Here is an 18,148-nt window from a genome sequence, read left to right as displayed (position 1 = left end):
TTGTGAGTGGATTTGGTAGACGGAAACTGAAAGAAGCCCATCGTATATATGTATATGTGTATTTGTGTGTGTGTGTTTGTCCCCCCACCATCACTTGACAACCGATGCTGGTGTGTTTACGTCCTCGTAACTTAGCAGTTCGGCAAAAAGAGAACGATAGAATAAATACTAGGCTTACAAAGAATAAGTCCTGGGGTCGATTTGCTCGACTAAAGGCGGTGCTCCAGTATGGCCTCAGTCAAATGACTGAAACAAGTAAAAGAGGCAAAAAGCTAAATATTTTGCAAGTGAAACTGGATGAAGAATGCATTTTTATCTGAGATGTTACTGGTTCTGCCAATCCACCATCCTTAATAATGTTTTGAATTTTGGAGCAAGGCCAGTAATTTTATGGGAAAAGATGTAAGTCAATTACATTGACACTCGTACATGACTGGTACTTTATTTTATCTAGCCTGAAAGGATGGAAAGCAAAGTTGACCTTGATAGAATTTGAACTCAGAACAAAAAGAGCTGGAAGAGATATTGCAAATCCTTGTCTGATGCACTAACAATTCTGCCAACTGGCTACTCAAAAATTATTTCTAATTTTGGCACAAGGCCAGCAGTTTTACAGGGACAGGGGTGTAGGTCAATACCATCAACACCAGTATGTTACTGGTACTCAATTTTATCAATTGCAGAAAGATAAAAAGTAAAATTGACCCCAATGGTATTTGAACTCAGAATGTAAGGAATTGTAACTAAATACCATAAGCATTTTTGTCTGATACTCTACAGATTCCACCAATCCACCACCCTTAATGATAATTCTTTCTACTAAAGGCACAAGGCCTGAAATTTTGGGGGAGGGTACTAGTCGATTACATCAACCCCAGTGTTTCACTGGTACTTAATCTATTGACCTTGAAATGATGAAAGGCAAAGTTGACCTCAGTGGAATTTGAACTCAGTGGAATTTGAACTCAGAACCTAAGGACAGATGAAATGCTGCTAAGCATTTCACTTGGCATGCTAATGGTTCTGCCAACTTGCTGCCTTAATAATAATAATAATAATGATAATAATAATGATTTCAAATTTTGCCACAGGGACAGAAATTTTGGGGGAGAGGACGAGTCGATTACGTCTACCCCAGTGTTTAACTGGTACTTATTTTATTGACCCCGAAAGAATGACAGGCAAAGTCAAACTTGGTGGAATCTTAATAATGATGATGATGATGATGATGATGATGATGATACTGATGATGATATAATTTGGCTTATTTAAAAAGAATGTTATTAAACTCACCTGAAAATGGCTAAGTGAATGTGATTGTGCACACAAGGCATTGCTGTAATAGCCACACCTGGTAAGGCAATGGAGTACCTTATCTGCCCCTGGCCTCAGGCCTGGAGCATACCACAGATGTTTGGGCTACAACAAAAGAATGACAACACATTCCAAAAGTAAGAAATAGTGAGAGCACGAGACTAAAAAACACAAACGAAGAAGTGAGCTTGCAATGCAATTAGGATGCAGAGTGACAGCTCATTAGAAAAGATACTGACTAAAGTTAATTAGTTGCTGACATGCAAGTTATGATGCATACAGCTCCGGGTTTCTTTCTCTCTATAAAAACTTTCTCAGCTTTTGGATATAATTTTGAGAAAAAAAATGCCTTTAGGACAAGCAAATAATAAGGTTATCAAAATATAAACAAAGGTACAGGGTATAAAGCTCATTTAAGCCAACTTTTAACCACTTCACTTAGTATAAATCTCACACCTTTAACCTTTCATTTTCAGACAGCTCCCAAGATAAAAAAGTTTCTCATGTGCAATAAATGAGACAACTAAGTATTGAGTTTGTTTTTCTCACTCTATAATGAACAAAGCATACAAATATTATTTCCAACTAAGGTATTTTCAAATAATGCCAGTCATATCAGCTAATACTACAATTCCTAAAGATATCTCACTCCTAACTCACACTAACAACTTTGTAAAAATGACATTGCAAAAATACATTATGAGCTATATGGTTTCACTGGTCTCTTATTAAATTAATTTGTCTAAAAATTACTGTAGAGAAATCAGAAATAATATTTGAAATGCACCCCCACCACCACCACCACCACCAAAAAAAAAAAAATCAAGCCAAAAAGAAAATAATGGAGATGGGGCTTGACACTTCTATGCGTTTTATAGGTTTGATTTAGGTAAAATAGTCACAAAGAAGTCGATTGATGTAATGATGATATGATGAATAAAAATGTCACAGAGAACTAACTGATGGTAAGAAATCCGGTTTCTATCAGATAAATGAACTTTGAAAAACATTAGACCATATTGGTATTTGGTAGACATTTTGAAAAATTCATTCCTGAGCAAAATGCATCAAAACAATTCTCTACTAGTTCGCAAAATGAAGAACAATGCATGCCTAAATATTTCAAATAAGACGACAACTGTAAGTTTATTAAGGAAAATTTACATCAGGCCAGGAATATACCTGTAAACTAACTTCAAAAAATATGTATTGCAGTCAAGTGTGAATCTTCATGTACATAATAAAAGAAATAAATATAAAAAAGGAAGATTTTCAAATATAAAAATGATTCAAAATAGGAGTAGCTGTAGAGTGAAAATTCATTCCATGGATGTGTACAACTTGGACCAAGATGCATAAATAAATTTAATAATTTATCTTTTATAGAAACTTCAACCTAAAATAATAATTCATATGAAGTTTTAGTCTTAAAAATGCTAAAAAAAAATTTAAAAGAAGCGTTTTTAATAACTATGGCTAATTTCAGTTATTTCAAAAGTAAGATGTAATCTAGGAGTAAAAGTTACTACTCAGTCCTCTAAACTGCCCAACCAAAAATTAAAATAACGCTTGGAGTATAAACACCATTTAATTGATTCAAAAGGGAAGATAAATAAAGCTGATCCATAGCAGAGTTTGAACCGAGACAAGAGAAGACAAAAAAAAAATCTATGTATAGCATATTGTCTGTAAAAGAAATCAAACTTTTAAACCAGTACACTAACTAGCCAGTGTAGCATCCTTGAAACTGCAATGATGTATATGAATGACCTTCACCTTTTGTTTAATCATAGCCAATGCACACCACATTAGTTAGTCACTGACCTACATGTATTACAGTGAATGTAGGCTTAGTGTGCTTGGCAGTTTAAGGTGAACAATAAAAGGTTTAGAAGAGCAATGTTTTTGTGCAAAATACTGTTTCAAATTGTGAAAACCTTTAACTAAGACTTTTCTAATGTTATGACGGCTCTGGGAAGAGCGTTGTGTGAGACATATACAATGTTATGACGGCCCTGGGTGGAGCGTTGTGTGAGACATATACAATGTCATGAGTAGAAGATAATCTCAAACCTGAATGAAGTTATATAACAACAGACAACAACCACACTGTGAAAGCATGTGCTGTGACCCATGAAAATTGTCACCCAATTGTCAGTGAAGTTTCCAAAGAAGTAGGCATCTGTAAAGGTTTGTGTCGTATGATTTTGAAAAGAAAAACTGAATATGCATGATGTTGCAAAATTTTGTGTTGCTTTTGCTGACAAATGAACAAAAAGAGAACCGTGTTACAGTCACTCAGGAGCTGTTTCTTTGTTTTTTTTTATGTCGGAGAAAACTTTCTGTAAAGTGTCATAAAGAGAAGAAATATGGGTGTAGGGTTATGATGATGAAACGAAGAGGCAATTGTCACAATAGCTTCAATTATTGCTGTTCCGAGCCATTCAAATATGAAACTGGTTTTGGTCCTAAGGATGTTATTCATGAATTTGTTCCTTGCAGTTGTACAATTAATAAAGAATTTTAACTGGATGTTTTGAGATTTTTGAGAGAGGCAGTGGGAAGGAAGAGGCCTGAGACATGGACAAACAAAACAGGTTACATTACAACGGCACACTTGATCATGCATTATTCTCTATCTGTGACATTTAGGCAAAGCATGAGGCACTTCTCTGCATTCCTCTTCTCTGGACTTGGCTTCTATGACCATTTTTGTTCACAAAGTTGAAATTAGCCCTGAAAGGTCATTGACTCCAGGTAACAGAAAAAATCAAGAAAAAATTCACTCTTCGCTGCACACTACCACTGAAAGCATATTCCAGAACACATTCCAAAATTGGAAAAAAAATTTGAGGAGTGGTATATCAACAGTGGTGGGGAACTATTTTGAATGAGACAAGTCTAATTAAATTCTAAGTAAAGCAATATATGTATTTTTGGTGAAGCTGTGATATGTTCATTTTCCCCACATGAACCTAGTTGGGGAAAAAAAGAGTAGCAAATGTCTCTCCAGCCTGCGGAAAAGTGAAACCAGCACTGTCACTCAGACATGGTGAAACAACAGAATGATGACTTCCCTAGGAAACAAACACAATATTTATGATAAGTTATATATATATATATATGTATACAAAATTTTGATTCAAGGTGAATATGGTATTTCAGTTTAGGCACCAGAATTAAGTATGGAATTATCCAAACAATTCCAAAATAAGGTGATTAAAAATCAAAATAAGCAACAAGGATATTCAAGGCTAATGCAGTATGATCGTACTGCGTTAACCTTGAATATCCTTGTTGCTTATATATATATATATATATATATATATATATATATATATATATATATATATATATATATATATCATAAATTATGAATATGTTAAAATTAGTCAACATTTAGTATGATTTATTGTTCACATAATCCTTAACAGAAGTGCTGTTAGTATAGTTAAGTAGTTAATAAACTAACAAATCAACTGTTAAGATATTAATATAAATGATATTAGACATTATAGACACCAATTTCTGATAGAAAAGTAAAACTGACCCAGTTTATCTAACTGACCATTTATCTATCGCTTATTGAATCCTTATGTTAACAATAAACTGTGGAGTGTTTCATCAGGTAATGCAAACTGTTTCTGCTATATGGCTGACAAAATATCCACAAGATACTTTGTCGGTCATTTAGTACCAGTAATACTAGTTAATATAAATTTTTATAATACAAAATGGTGTATGATTAACTGTAATTAATATATATATACTGTATATAACATTTTAAGCTAAGTTAGTATTGTTTTCAATCTCACTTCAGATTGTTTAGCATACAATGCAGTTTAGACTAGATATAAACACATAAAAGATTATTTTTAAAGAAGGAAAGAGTGAAAATGTATTTAACAAATGGAAGTTCAGTCTAATCAAATAAACAAACATTTGAAAATTAAGCAAGAGAGCAGAAACAGAAATTGTACTGAAAAGCTGAATGTAAGTACTGAGTAAATGTTTTACTTTGGGAATAAACATTTGAAGCAAGTAATATGGAAATGAAAAATAAGTGTATGTGGTGTGCATAAAAAGGATGCATGAAAACGAAACAAGAAAAGTCAAAACATGCCAATCATGAAAAAGAAGCATGACACACAGAAAATATAAATGTTTTTGGATAGCAAGCAGTGAAGTGAAGCTTGAATGCATTTAAAGAGATCTCTGACCAACTGATCTTGCCCTCATTAACAAACTAGCAGGCTACAATCAGGATGCAATATGAGACATTTGATAATCACATGATACACAAGAAGTTAAGTACAGATACTATGAGGAATCACTGTGAATATAATGGACCACAAGAAACAACAACAACAATGATTTCTTATATAAGCACAAGGCCACACATTTGTAGGAGGTGGAGAGAGTTGATTAATTGGACTCCAGTATTTGACTGGCACTTATCATTGAAGGATGAGAGGCAAAGCTGATCTCAGCAGGATTTGAACTAAGAAGGTGTGATCATGTTAAATATTGCAAAGCAATTCTAGAGTCAAGAGTAACATAAAGATGAAGAAGCAATAAGTTGGCAGAAATGAGGAGCACCTCACATTTTTTCCTTTTTTTTATTTTCTTTTTGTAATTGCTGGGTCTAAGGGAAAGGAGAAGTGCCAATGGCCTTTGCAGGTCCTCCTAAACAAATGAGGTCATTGCCATTACTGTTCCTTTTGAATATTTAAAGTAACATGAATTTCAGAAGTGTAATGTTCAGGAATCAATGGTTATAACATGTAGTGATTGGGAGGTTTGACACACAAGAGTGATGAAGGAGGAGAGACAAATGAGTTGAGAATGTTTGAGTGGCAGTAGCAAGAGTCTAGCCAACCCAGAAGAAAAAAAAAGATCATTATAGTAGCAAAACAAAGGGTAAAGAAGGAAGCATGCTTGTGGGCCAGAGGCTGGAGAATATATACGATTACCTTTATGCCCATCTGTCAGGTGGCCATTTTCTGGATGCAATCTAGGGTTCCAGATGTGAGGGCAATACTCCATTGTGGGCCTCATATGAGCTTTGTAGAGTATCGATAGTTGTTGGCAGATGAAGCATTTTTTGACCCTCAAGGGAAGGGCCAGATGTTGTGATGCACTCAATATTTGGAACAAGTGTAAGGTTTTTAGTCATGTGCTGGTCATGATCAAGGCAAAGAGTACAATGGTGTTTTCTTGATGGAAATAACATTTTGACTATTTTGTTGTAGAAAGAGACAAGATTGGTATATCCCCACTGGAACATGCTTTTAAGGTCTCTGCTTAGGGAGACAGAGAGGGTTTGGTGTAGAGGATCAAGGTTGTGAGTGAAGGTTAGGGAAGAATGAAGGGTGTTTGTCATCTGTGTAAGAATGGGTGTTGTTGGATGTGATGGTAAGTCATTGATGTATAGATGAAAGAGAGTGGAAGATAAAACTGACTCTTTGGGTACACTGAAGTTGATAGAAGGTGGAACCCATAGGTGGACAGTTTCCATGAGATTCACGTGGTGGACATGGTTGAAAGCTTTGCTCATATCAAGAGTGGTAAGATTGCTTTTGTCAAATTTCTCAAAGGCAAATACCCACTAGTAAGGGATATAGAAAAGCAGGTCACTAGTGGATATGACTTAATGAAAACAAGATTGGTGGTTGCTAAGGAGAGAGAGATACAGAGATTAAAGATGTTGGAGGATGTCTGTGTTAATGACTTTTGCCGTTACCTTGAATCTCTTGTAAGGTAGACAAGTGTGAAAAAAGGATAAAGAATTTGAGGAAAATGATGTTGAGAGGTGACAGGTAAAGTAAAAAATTTCAAATTGATGAGAAGTATAAAGGAAGGCACATCAAGTCAATTTAGCTATGAATAAAATCAAATGGGGTCTGTGAGTCTAAAGAACCTATACATAGTTACTTGATCTTCTAAAAACAATTCAACTTTCCCTACTATTATAACCTACCATCTTTAAAAAAAGGAAGGACATTGGATTATAACCACTGAATGGACAATGTAGGCCAATATAAGAAACCTCTAGGTAGTTGCTTGTTCTGCTAAAAATACAAGCTAAATCCACTCTTACAAAATACTATGCTACTGAAGCAAAACCAAAGACATAAAAGGTGTCTAGGTTTGGAATAAAAACTAATGTGACTTTAAATATACTCTTTCAAGATATTATTATTATTATTATTATTATTATTATTATTATTATTATTATTATTAGTAGTAGTAGTAGTAGTAGTAGTAGTAGTAGTAGTAGTGTTATAATAATTGGTGAGAAAGAGAGAAATAGTTTGTCACTGGACAGGATATATTGCAATATTTAGTTATGTCTATATATATACACAACATAGAAACCAGTAGTACTAGGAAGTGCACATATACTACAGAGAATAATTTCAATACAATAGAAATACACAAAATTAAAGCAGAACATACCCAAGATGCATAGAGTTGTGCTCGAAACTGTAAGAAAAGCATGCAATTAAAATAAGTCTGCTGAACAATAATAATGTTCCTAATATAGACACAAGGCCTGAAGTTTTGTAAGGTGGGAGTTAGTCAATTAAACTGATCCTAGTACTTGACAGATATTTTATTTTATCGACCCCAAAATGGATGAAAGGTAACTTTGTAGTTTGTTTAAGTAATATGCTTTGCAACATTCTTCTCCATTCCAAACTGTTTAGTAGAAGTCAGTTTACAGTATCGAGATAAAATCTGGAATAAGTTAGGTCATTGCTCCAAGCATCGTAATATTGCTTAACTTCAGTGATAAGATAAAAATTATTTATTTTAGCTTGTGCATCACAGCAAACATTACAACTTCACCACCACAGATATCCATAGATTTTGCAAATAGAAAGAGAGCCAGGATATGTTTGTAGTTTGCTTTCCACATCAGAACACAAACAACATAGAATATACAGTATATGAAATATGTCCACACAATATAAAAAGAGAATGAGCCAAAATATAAAGGCTAAAATGGAACAATAATAAACGATAAAGTAATAAAAAGATAAACAAAACCCAAATTGTTAAAAGTTTAAGTGAAAATAGCTGCTGCATTCAATGTGCATTTAAAAAAAGGCAGTTAAGAGGCTAAAATTGAAAATATGGAAAATTCCAATACATTTTAAATACAACCTGATCTAAAAAAAAAAATTTAATATTTTTTTTTTTCTATCTCAAAAATGGTTCTTTCTTCCTAAGAGATAAAATAATTTAACAAGCAAGAATGTACAATGAAAGAGGAAAAAAATTTTGAAAGTGTTGATGGAAATGTCCAATAAAAAAAAAACAAACAAAAAAAAACAGCCATGGCAGACAATAGGCTTACAAAGAGAGTTACAACCTGAAAGGTTTCTCTGCTGTTACTCATGTGGCACTGTGTACTGCATGGAGTTGAAGAAAAGCACATACAGCCAACACCATGGAACTGGTGAAGGTAGCAAAAGGTGGTTATTAAAAGATTAACATTAGAATTGCCATAAATAAATAGTAAAATAAAATTTTTAAAAATATGAAGAAAGTAAAGAAATAAATGTTGAAACATAAAAGAAGTCTCTAAGTAAAAATTGAAAATAGCTTGCAAATAAATAAAAGTAAGCATTCAAATGTATGAGCTTAAAAAAGATTTATTGAACTTTGAATATTTTGCCATCGCAAATGTGATTAATCTTATTAAAAGGTCTTTAGATCAACCTGCTGCCACCACCATGATCACCATTCACACACTTCAATTCATCATTACCAACACTACCCATAATGTAATCAATGGCATCAAGTGAGTCACTACATGGTCTCTCCATCTGCTAGAAATAGCAACCAATTCTCCTTCAAATCACATACTACCATCTTAAAAAGGGAAGGGGAGAGTGGAAAATGTAATTTTATAAACACGATTTTAGCCTGGTTATGGAAAAGTAAACAAAGTGGTTATCCCATAGGTTTTTATCTTCCTGTGAACAAAAGAAGTGAGAATGATTGGGCTACTTTGTCTTCTTAGAGAAAGAATAGCCATTTTTGGCCCACAGAGAGATTAGTGGTATATAGCTATTTATAGCGTATACAAAACAGGACTCAGCTAAACTGGCTAATCTAATTGGCATAACACTGCATACAGTGACAACATATATTAATTAACTAATTAATTAATTAATAATGCATCACTACATGGCATGCCCAAAATGTACAGCATACTGTTTTTTAATAGACATACAATTTTAGCATCACTGTGATTACAACTTATATTTTTAATGAATTAATTAGTGGACTATGTAGTCCTAGATACACTATGTAGGGAGAAAAACTAAAAAACAAAAAATAAAAACATAAGCAACAGTATGGTTTGGTTTGCTCAATTAGGGATGAACTGATGCCAAACATCATTAATAGTAACCCTTAATATGCATATAGATGTATATAATATATAAACTTAAAATATTCCATATGATTGCAAAAAAATATTTGAATACACACAGTTTCCATCAACCAAATCCACCCCCAGGACTTTGGTAAGCGTCTCTTTTTAACATTGTCTTCTTTCCAGACACATTCTTACCAATAATCCTCAACAATTCTAAACAAAGAAATTCCAATCAAAATCTCGAAAATTTCTGAAACTTTCCTCATTCTATAGTACCAACAAGACAAAGGCAGCCAGTAATAAAGTTATTTTTGTCAGGAATATGATCAAAAGCATATTAAAGTGCTTTCTAGCTGACAAATATTGGATACATTCTTCTTAAACAAAAGAAATTCAATTCCAAAACAGGTCTGAGAATAAAATATGATTTCTTAGTTAAGTTAGAAGAGGTGAATGAGTAAGTGAATAAACGAGAGTCAAGTGGTTGCACTGAAGAGAGAGAGGGGGGGGGGAAGAGAAAAGAAAGGAGAAGGAGAGTTTTGAGAGACAGAAATGCTTCTGAATATAAGTTCCAGATGGTTATGAAAAATCTATGATTTCCCAGACATATTAAGTTTCAATAAGCTTTGAGTAATCACTTAACTTACACACAGAAAATTTGGTGAAGAGATTTCAAGTTTATAAATACATATACATTTAAATAATTTTGAATCACCAATAACAACAGTTGTAGCAAGTTATAAGAAGTCTACACAATGACAAACATTATCATTAAAGGATAAAAACGAGATTAGAAAATTACAGCTCACCGCTTCAGAGGAACAGAGGAAGTTATCCTTAGACCAGAGACTTCATCTGAATGCAGGCAACAGAACAGACTCCTTTAAAACCACCTTAGGGTCAACTGGTGGTATTGAACTGGGCAACAGATTAAAACTGTTATCAAAGAACAGTCCTTCCGAAAGATGTCTGCACAGTTTCCATTTATCCAATTTCTCTCACAAGACACTTGTTGATGTGAGATTGTGACACAACATACTTGCTCATGCTACTGTGCAGCAGGATTGAACCTAAAATCTTGTAGTTGAGAAGTTAACTAAACTGCACAGCTGTGCTCTACAAAAGGTTATGAAGACTCTCCTTCTGCCTCTGACTAAGCCTGGTATAAATAAATAAATAAATAAATAAATAAATAAATGAGCATGCTAGACTTTTCTTGTCAATGATTTGACAGGTCATAGTTTCCTATGTACAACACTGATGTTGCTGACAAAGACACTACACTCTTGATAATCCAATCCATGAAAGATAGACAATGTTCATGCATTGCACAAATGTTTGTTTCATTGCATTGCAAGGTATAAATATCAAAGTCCATTATCCACAAAATGGCACTTGAAAGTATTCTAATGTACCTTACCTAAAAGATTGCCATCTCCTGTATTAAAATCAAAAGGGATAATTTTCTATTGATGGATTTCTCTGATTAGAAAACAGTCAAGCAATTATTCTCTCAGATATCATCACATTATTTGGGATTTATATCATTTCTCTGTATTGAATCAAGTTGAATGTTACCAACAGAATTGCCTGTATGATTCCTCATTTTTTTTTCCCATTCACAACTTAGAGATTGAATACAAGAGTTATTCAGCACTTGTCATTTTCACTTTTTATATCAGAACTTTTCCAGATCATACAATAGCTAAAATATCTAAAGGTGAAGGTGTGTGGTTTGATGGTTAAGGTACTTCATTCTCAATTGGAAGATTGTGCTTTGATTTCTGGACTGGTGGTGCATTAGGTCTTTGAACAAAACACTTCATTTCCTGTTGCTCCAATCCAAAGTTCCAGTAATAATAGAGAAGTTAACCCTGCGACAGACAGTGATGAAGGTTGTACTTTCAGTTACTTATATACGATGAAAACAGGTTTCCACTTCAACTTTATGAGTCCAAGGGATCATGACAAAAGAATAGATAAGTTCCCAAAATGGTTCTTCAATTCATTCCATATCTCCTTTAAATGCTAGAGAACTTAGATTGATATCACCCATGCAATAAAAGGATGATTCAGCAGCTTTAGTGGCAAAAATCATGCTAGAATAATGAAACTGCAGCAATAATTTGGTCCTGAATCTGGTTTGAGACTTCAATATTTTGAGAGCAATCACAGCTAATCTTTCTCAACAAAATAGAAGGCAGGCATAAGATGGTGATGACTTTTCTTTTTCAATTTGACACACAACTGATGACTGTAGCTTTGAATTAATCCTGTGAATCAAAATTAAAGGATATGAAATAAATGTAGTGAAGACTTACTGTTTTCTGAATATCAGAAATATGTAAAACTCTGACAGGTCCATCCATGAGAACTGTGACACTAATGAAACCAGAACCGGGTCGTTGTTTCTGACGAGAAATTTGCATGTGAAAAGGGACACTCTTCAATGTTGGAGAAGGTATTGGGCCAAGTAGAGTTATAGCATCTTTAAAAAAAGAAATTTAAGAGTGGGATTTATTAGATTTTTTAAAGAAATGACCAGAAACAATTGAATGAAATATTTTCAACAAGTAAATATACACAACAAGTAGCTATGTCTGGCCTTGTCAAGGTTTATTAATACCTAAAATAAAAATAATTACTATGTTCATTATATTTACTATTTAAAAAAATATTATTTGAAGATACTGGCCATCTCAAGTTGATACAAGAATACTGACTCACTCAGAATTGCTGTATCAAAGTAATTCAGAAGATGGTTTAAAAAAAATTTAGAACTTAAAATAAAATTGCATGCTTAAATATTTTTTCTTTTCTAAGGAAACAAGCTTTAGAAAAAAAATATTGTACCAATTTACCTATTTCATTAAATATTATCTCTTCTGACAGATCAAAATCATTTGTTCTCCACTTTTGTAATAATATATTGTGGAAATATACAAATAATACCAATACAATTTGCAAAATTACAATACCTGAATAAGTTCTCTTGAAAACTCATAAAATTAAATGCCACAAGGAAACTTATTAGAAACAGAAATATACTTTAAGCTTTGCTTACCTAGGCAACCGAGTTAGCAGTGGAGGGGGATGCACTGAAAGTGTAGCTACTAAAATAAGAATGGGTTGAGCAAAGTTCAGAGAGCTACTACTTTGTTAGTAACAAAGGGCTTCTCCCTCAGAGTGAAAGGCAGATTGTATGATGCCTGTGTTCAGACAGTTATGCTACAGGCAGTGAAATGTGGGCTGTGACTGCAGAGGACATGTATAGGCTCAAAAGAAATGAAGCCAGCATGCTCTGCTGGATGTGCAATGTTAGTGTGCATGTATAAGAGTGTGTAAGCGTTTTAAAAGAAAAATTGGATATAAGAGGCATCAGATGCAGTGAGCAAGAGAGAAGACAGTGCTGGTATGGTCATGTGATGTGTATGGATGAGGACAGCTGCATAAGGAACTGCTGACCTCTAGTGCGGAGGGGACTTGTGGAAGAGGTAGACCTAGAAAGACATGGAACAAAGTGGTGAAAAATGATCACAGGATGTTGAACCTCAAAGAGGAAACAACAAAGGATTGAGACTTCTAGCACAAAGCCACTTCTTGTAGTTCCAGTCCTTCTTCCAGTTGAGAAGTCTTCACCCTGCAAGTTACATGGTGATCCCACTGGTGCTGATGCCATGTGAGAATGTTAAATGAGGATGAGGTTTCAATACATTATGTATCTGAAGCTAACAAACTATGTTAGATGAGAGGCAACTGAGATATATATTAACATTATTTCGTTTCTAAAGTGTTCCTTTCAACAGTGCCACATTAAAAGCACCCAGTACACTTTGTTAAGTGGTTGGCAGTAGGAAGGACATCCAGCCACACACACCATGCCAAAACAGACAAAATGGAGTCTGGGCAGCTCTCCAGCTACTGTCAAACAGTCTAACCCATGCCAACATGGAAAATAGACATCGAATGATGACTATGATGATTAGATATTTTCAGATGGCCTGTTATCTCATACTTTCACATAAAGACAAAACTCAGAAAATATGGAAAAATCAAAATAAGAAATTTTGACTTACCATGTTGTAGTGCATTGGTATCAACAGCTTGCACACACATTGTTCCATTGGCACATGTTAACAAACCATTCTAAAATGAAAAAAGAAAAAGAAACAAATCCTAATTTTTTTGTTATGTGCTTCCACCAACATACAAAAAAAGTTGCTAAATGTAACAGGATATTTAGCAGAAAACTTTCAAAAATTTATTCAAACAAAGACTGGAATAAAGTATGACAATTCTTGTCACAAGAAATGGAATTTTGGCATTCTGGCTCAATTGATAGTATCTTAAATTGAACACTTCACAATTTCTCGTTAGTTTTCTTTTTCTTGAGTTAATAGCTTGAAATTAGTTTGTAGCCAAATCTATGCTACAGCATCAAAATATATATATATAGATTTTTAGAAATCTTTCTGACTTTAACCCTTTTGTTACTGTATTTATTTTGAGATGCTCTGTGTTTCTTTCAATTATTTTAAATATAACAAAGAATTTAGGAAAATAACTTAGTTATCATTAAGCTAGTGTTAGGAATATAAATTGGTATATTTTAATGCAAAACTTATGAAAACAAGACATTTGCACTACAGAGCCAGAGCTGGTTTTGGCCAGGTTGTTAACGAAAGGGTTAAACAATTTCAGTACTCTATAAAATGGCATTCATCAATTTTTCTATCAATTATAGTTAAAAACAAATCTGTCTTTGTGACAAGAAATATCTATTAAAAAAAATAAAAAAAAAAAAATTCAATATTTTCACCAAAATAATCTGTTGATCTTTTCTCCTCATCATTTAACATCATAACTAGCAGCAAAAAAAATTGTACAAAGAGTAGAAAGGGAAAATATATGTATTTGAAAAGGAAAAAAACTTAAAACAAACAGGATGAGAGTCGGAGTCCTTGGAGTTGACTGGGTTTATGCTTCTCTTCTCATCACTGTTGTTCTGTCCCCACTACCCCCATCATGCCTTACAACTAATCATTAAGCTTGGTCTTTCTCTCCCAGAACATCGGCTCTCTGAAATGCTTTCCTTATTCATATGAACTCTCTGAAATTTTCCCCCTGTTTAAGTGCTGGGGCCACTTAAAAAGCACTTGTGCCAATGCTGCGCAAACACACCCATGCCAGTGGCACGTAAAATGCACCCAGAACACTCTGTTAAGTGGTTGGTATTAGGAAGGGCATCCAGCGCATAAAAACCATGCCACAACAAACAGTTGGAGTCTGGACAGCTCCCTGCCAAAATGGAAAGTGGACATTAAACAATGATAATGATGTTTGTATTCTTCTTGCAAATGTTTACTTACAATAGTCAGAAAGGAAAATTAATGGTATCAATCTCACCACTTTAGGAGGGCCAGCAAAGGTCAAAGGCACCCCTCCTTTCAGAACTTGCAAATACATAAAAAAAAAGAAACTATTTGCTGAGAACTTACTGCTGCACTATGATACAGGTCAAGAGGTATGTTATAAGACGTGCTATAATGAAGACAACTTACACGAGTGAACTTCCATAATTGTGTTGTTCGTCTGCGCTCATCAGGTTTTCTAAGGATGAGTGGTACACATTTACCAGGTTGAGGGGCAATGTCAGATATGTCCAAAACAAGCCCTAATACATTGCCAGTTACTTTCCCAGGCTCCTGAGGAGGGGCTGAACCTTCATTCTCGAGCATTCCTTCACCTGTCATACGCCATAGTTGAGATCGTTTGCCAAGTTCCTTGTGGTAAGAAGAAGAAGAAAATGTTAAAGCATAAAAGAAAATTTAGAGCAAAAAAAAACAAAAAAAACTTGGCTGCTGAATAATCACATTATTCAGGTGTTCCCTTACACTAAACATTATCATCTACCTAATAGAAAAATAAGTACTATAAAGCAGCAAGAGGCCCTCTAAGTGGTCACCCAAGTCTCTAAAAATAGCAGCCAAATCACAGTTGAATAATACTATTGTTTTTTTTAAAAAAGGAAGGGTAGATTAGATAAAATATTCCTAGATGATACTATGTCTGAAAATCAAAAGATAGGATGGTCATGGTTGGAATGTCTTTGATCATAGATCCTTAAAAGCATTTGCCCAAAACTTCACAACAATTTCTAAATTTCTATTCTAAAATAATAAAAGCAAATACAAAACATCAATGTTTTTTGGTTAACATATTCCTAATGGAATACACTACTTTTATTTCAATTTATTTTGAAAATTATGAAGAATTCATTGAAATAATAACTTTGTCAGTATAGTCTTTGGTGCATATAGAATTTTCATGAAAGGTCTAAATTCAGATCCCTTTAAATTAGAAAGTTTGTATCAGAGAAGCAAGGGTAGTCTCAGATGAGTTGGTATCCAAAGGATTAAAGTCTCAAAATTATTCAACAAAATATAACTTCTAGTTTAAGTGTTATTAAACTAATTAATTTAATCTGGAAATAGTAATAAAACAAAAGAGCAAATTCTTTCCATAAAAAGATAGCAATGCAGTAAAGACTTTAAGCACTTTTAGAATATTCAAACAACCCTCAAAATGCTATCTAGACTAAACAGAAACACACAAAATGTTCTCAAACTTTGCTGCATGTGGCAAAATCAAAATGTTTTTAATATACACCCACTCTCTTTCATACATCCATCACACAGTTTAAGCCTTACTGCAGCACAGTGGCTTGAGTGCCTCACATACCAGAAGAGTATGAGCTTCTGATAGGGCCACCCATGCTGCATGCTGGACAGGTCAAAAGATAAAGGACTAACATGCTGAATAGGTCAAAAGACAGAGGCTAGACTAATATGCACTACCTTTACCCAGAAGTAAAAGTGGATTTGTGTAGGGTGAACATCCCTACTTAGAAAAAAGTGAAGTTATGGAAGCATCAATGACAATTCAAAACCAACAAAACCTGAAAGAGGAGAGAAGCAGAAAAACAGCTCAGAGTTGAGAAACGTCATCAATGGCCTTTGCTCCATAAGGAGTGAAGAGCTCAAGTAAGATATGGCCACAGGAATAAGATAACAGCTTGTAAGTTTATATCCTGCAGTGGATATTTTGTTGTTCCTCAGTAATACACTGCCTCAGTTGACAAAGCTGAGAAACACAAGGTATTTGTGAGAAAGTTATCTGTGACACATTTAGCATGTTATCCAAGAGGGAGTTTGTATCTCACCTGTTTCATTATACAAAAAGTACAGATAATTGCTGGTCTGCTGAGTCCAGGTATCACGAGAAAATTAACTAAAATCTCCTTTAATTCACTATTAAACAATTTACAATGAGGATAATGATTTTTGGTAGTTATTACAAAAACATTCCAGTAGACATGGACCTGCAAAGTTATAAATTAATTACACTTAATATTGGAATAAAATTAAGGAAAACAAAATGTTAAAAAAAAGCTCATTAAAAGAAAGTCAACTAACTTTTCTCTTAAACACTATCCGAGTGCTAATTGCATCAAGAACTAACTCTCTGTTGTTGCAATCAGGATGACTGGCTGGACTCTTGAGATGGGCATCTCTGGAAATAGAATTGTAAATACAATAAAGGCATAGTATGACAAAACAGTGATGAAAGCCATACATGTGTATGGATACAGCTTTTGTGATCATCTAATGCATACACATCAAAATATATTTAAACTCATCTATCAATGCAGTATGCATGTGAATTAGTTGTAGAGATAACCATGTTGTGTCTTTTACATAGCTTAAACCATCAAATGGTTCTTGTCATGCATAAGACTAAATAATCAACTTACCCATTGAATGTAGCAGTAGCAGCTAAGAAGATGAAGTTCTGATAACAAAGCTGTTCTCCTTCACCAGGTTTGTTCATGTTATATGTTGCACTTGTTCCTCCGGAGATTCCAAGAGTAATATATGGATTTAGAATAGGTTCATCCCATGCATATGGCACTATGGATGCAGAAAGACAAAAAGCAATGGCAAGTATAAGGTTTGCAATGAAGCGAATCTGAAATACCATAAAATTCTGTTACTCAATAATTCAGTCATTGGATCTTAAAATTATCATCCTCTATTAAATAACAATGTCAAACTACACTCAGTCTTTTTAAATTCCTTTTGATTAACTGAAGTTTATATTGTTTTCTATTTACCTTTACAAAAAGAAAGAATTATTGAATGCAATTAAATTCTCTTTTATCATCACAAGAAGTGCAACTTACATGATGTTATTGGTTTAATGTATTGCTTTAGTAATGGATTGGTAACTCCAGCTTGCTGATACTGCACTGGAATCTGTTAATGTCAATGTTAATATATTAGAGCAAAAAGGGAATGTAGAAAAGAGAGAGAGAGAGAGAGAGAGAGAGAGAGAGAGAGAGAGAGAGAGAGAGAGAGAGAGAGAGAGAGAGAGAGAGAGAGA

The 18,148-nt window shown here is 33.9% G+C and overlaps 1 protein-coding gene across 1 annotated transcript in view; it reads right to left on the bottom strand.

Moving 5' to 3' along the window:
• Positions 1–18,148, bottom strand: part of LOC106877485 (intermembrane lipid transfer protein VPS13D) — a 177,964-nt gene that overhangs the window by 24,674 nt on the left and 135,142 nt on the right. The window contains exons 62-71 of the mRNA XM_052966707.1: positions 17,949–18,021; positions 17,520–17,676; positions 17,182–17,278; positions 15,268–15,489; positions 13,783–13,852; positions 12,028–12,194; positions 8,555–8,776; positions 8,159–8,317; positions 7,774–7,800; positions 1,294–1,419 (exon numbers count right to left, since the gene is read on the bottom strand). Of these exons, the coding sequence (XP_052822667.1) occupies positions 1,294–1,419; positions 7,774–7,800; positions 8,159–8,317; positions 8,555–8,776; positions 12,028–12,194; positions 13,783–13,852; positions 15,268–15,489; positions 17,182–17,278; positions 17,520–17,676; positions 17,949–18,021 (1,320 nt within the window). The remainder of the gene's footprint in view (positions 1–1,293; positions 1,420–7,773; positions 7,801–8,158; positions 8,318–8,554; positions 8,777–12,027; positions 12,195–13,782; positions 13,853–15,267; positions 15,490–17,181; positions 17,279–17,519; positions 17,677–17,948; positions 18,022–18,148) is intronic.

Source organism: Octopus bimaculoides, chromosome 3, assembly GCF_001194135.2.
Source record: "Octopus bimaculoides isolate UCB-OBI-ISO-001 chromosome 3, ASM119413v2, whole genome shotgun sequence".
Classification (NCBI taxonomy): Eukaryota; Metazoa; Mollusca; class Cephalopoda; order Octopoda; family Octopodidae; genus Octopus; species Octopus bimaculoides.
The sequence above is the reverse complement of the archived record's forward strand: the minus strand, read 5'-3'. Positions and strand labels throughout refer to the sequence as shown.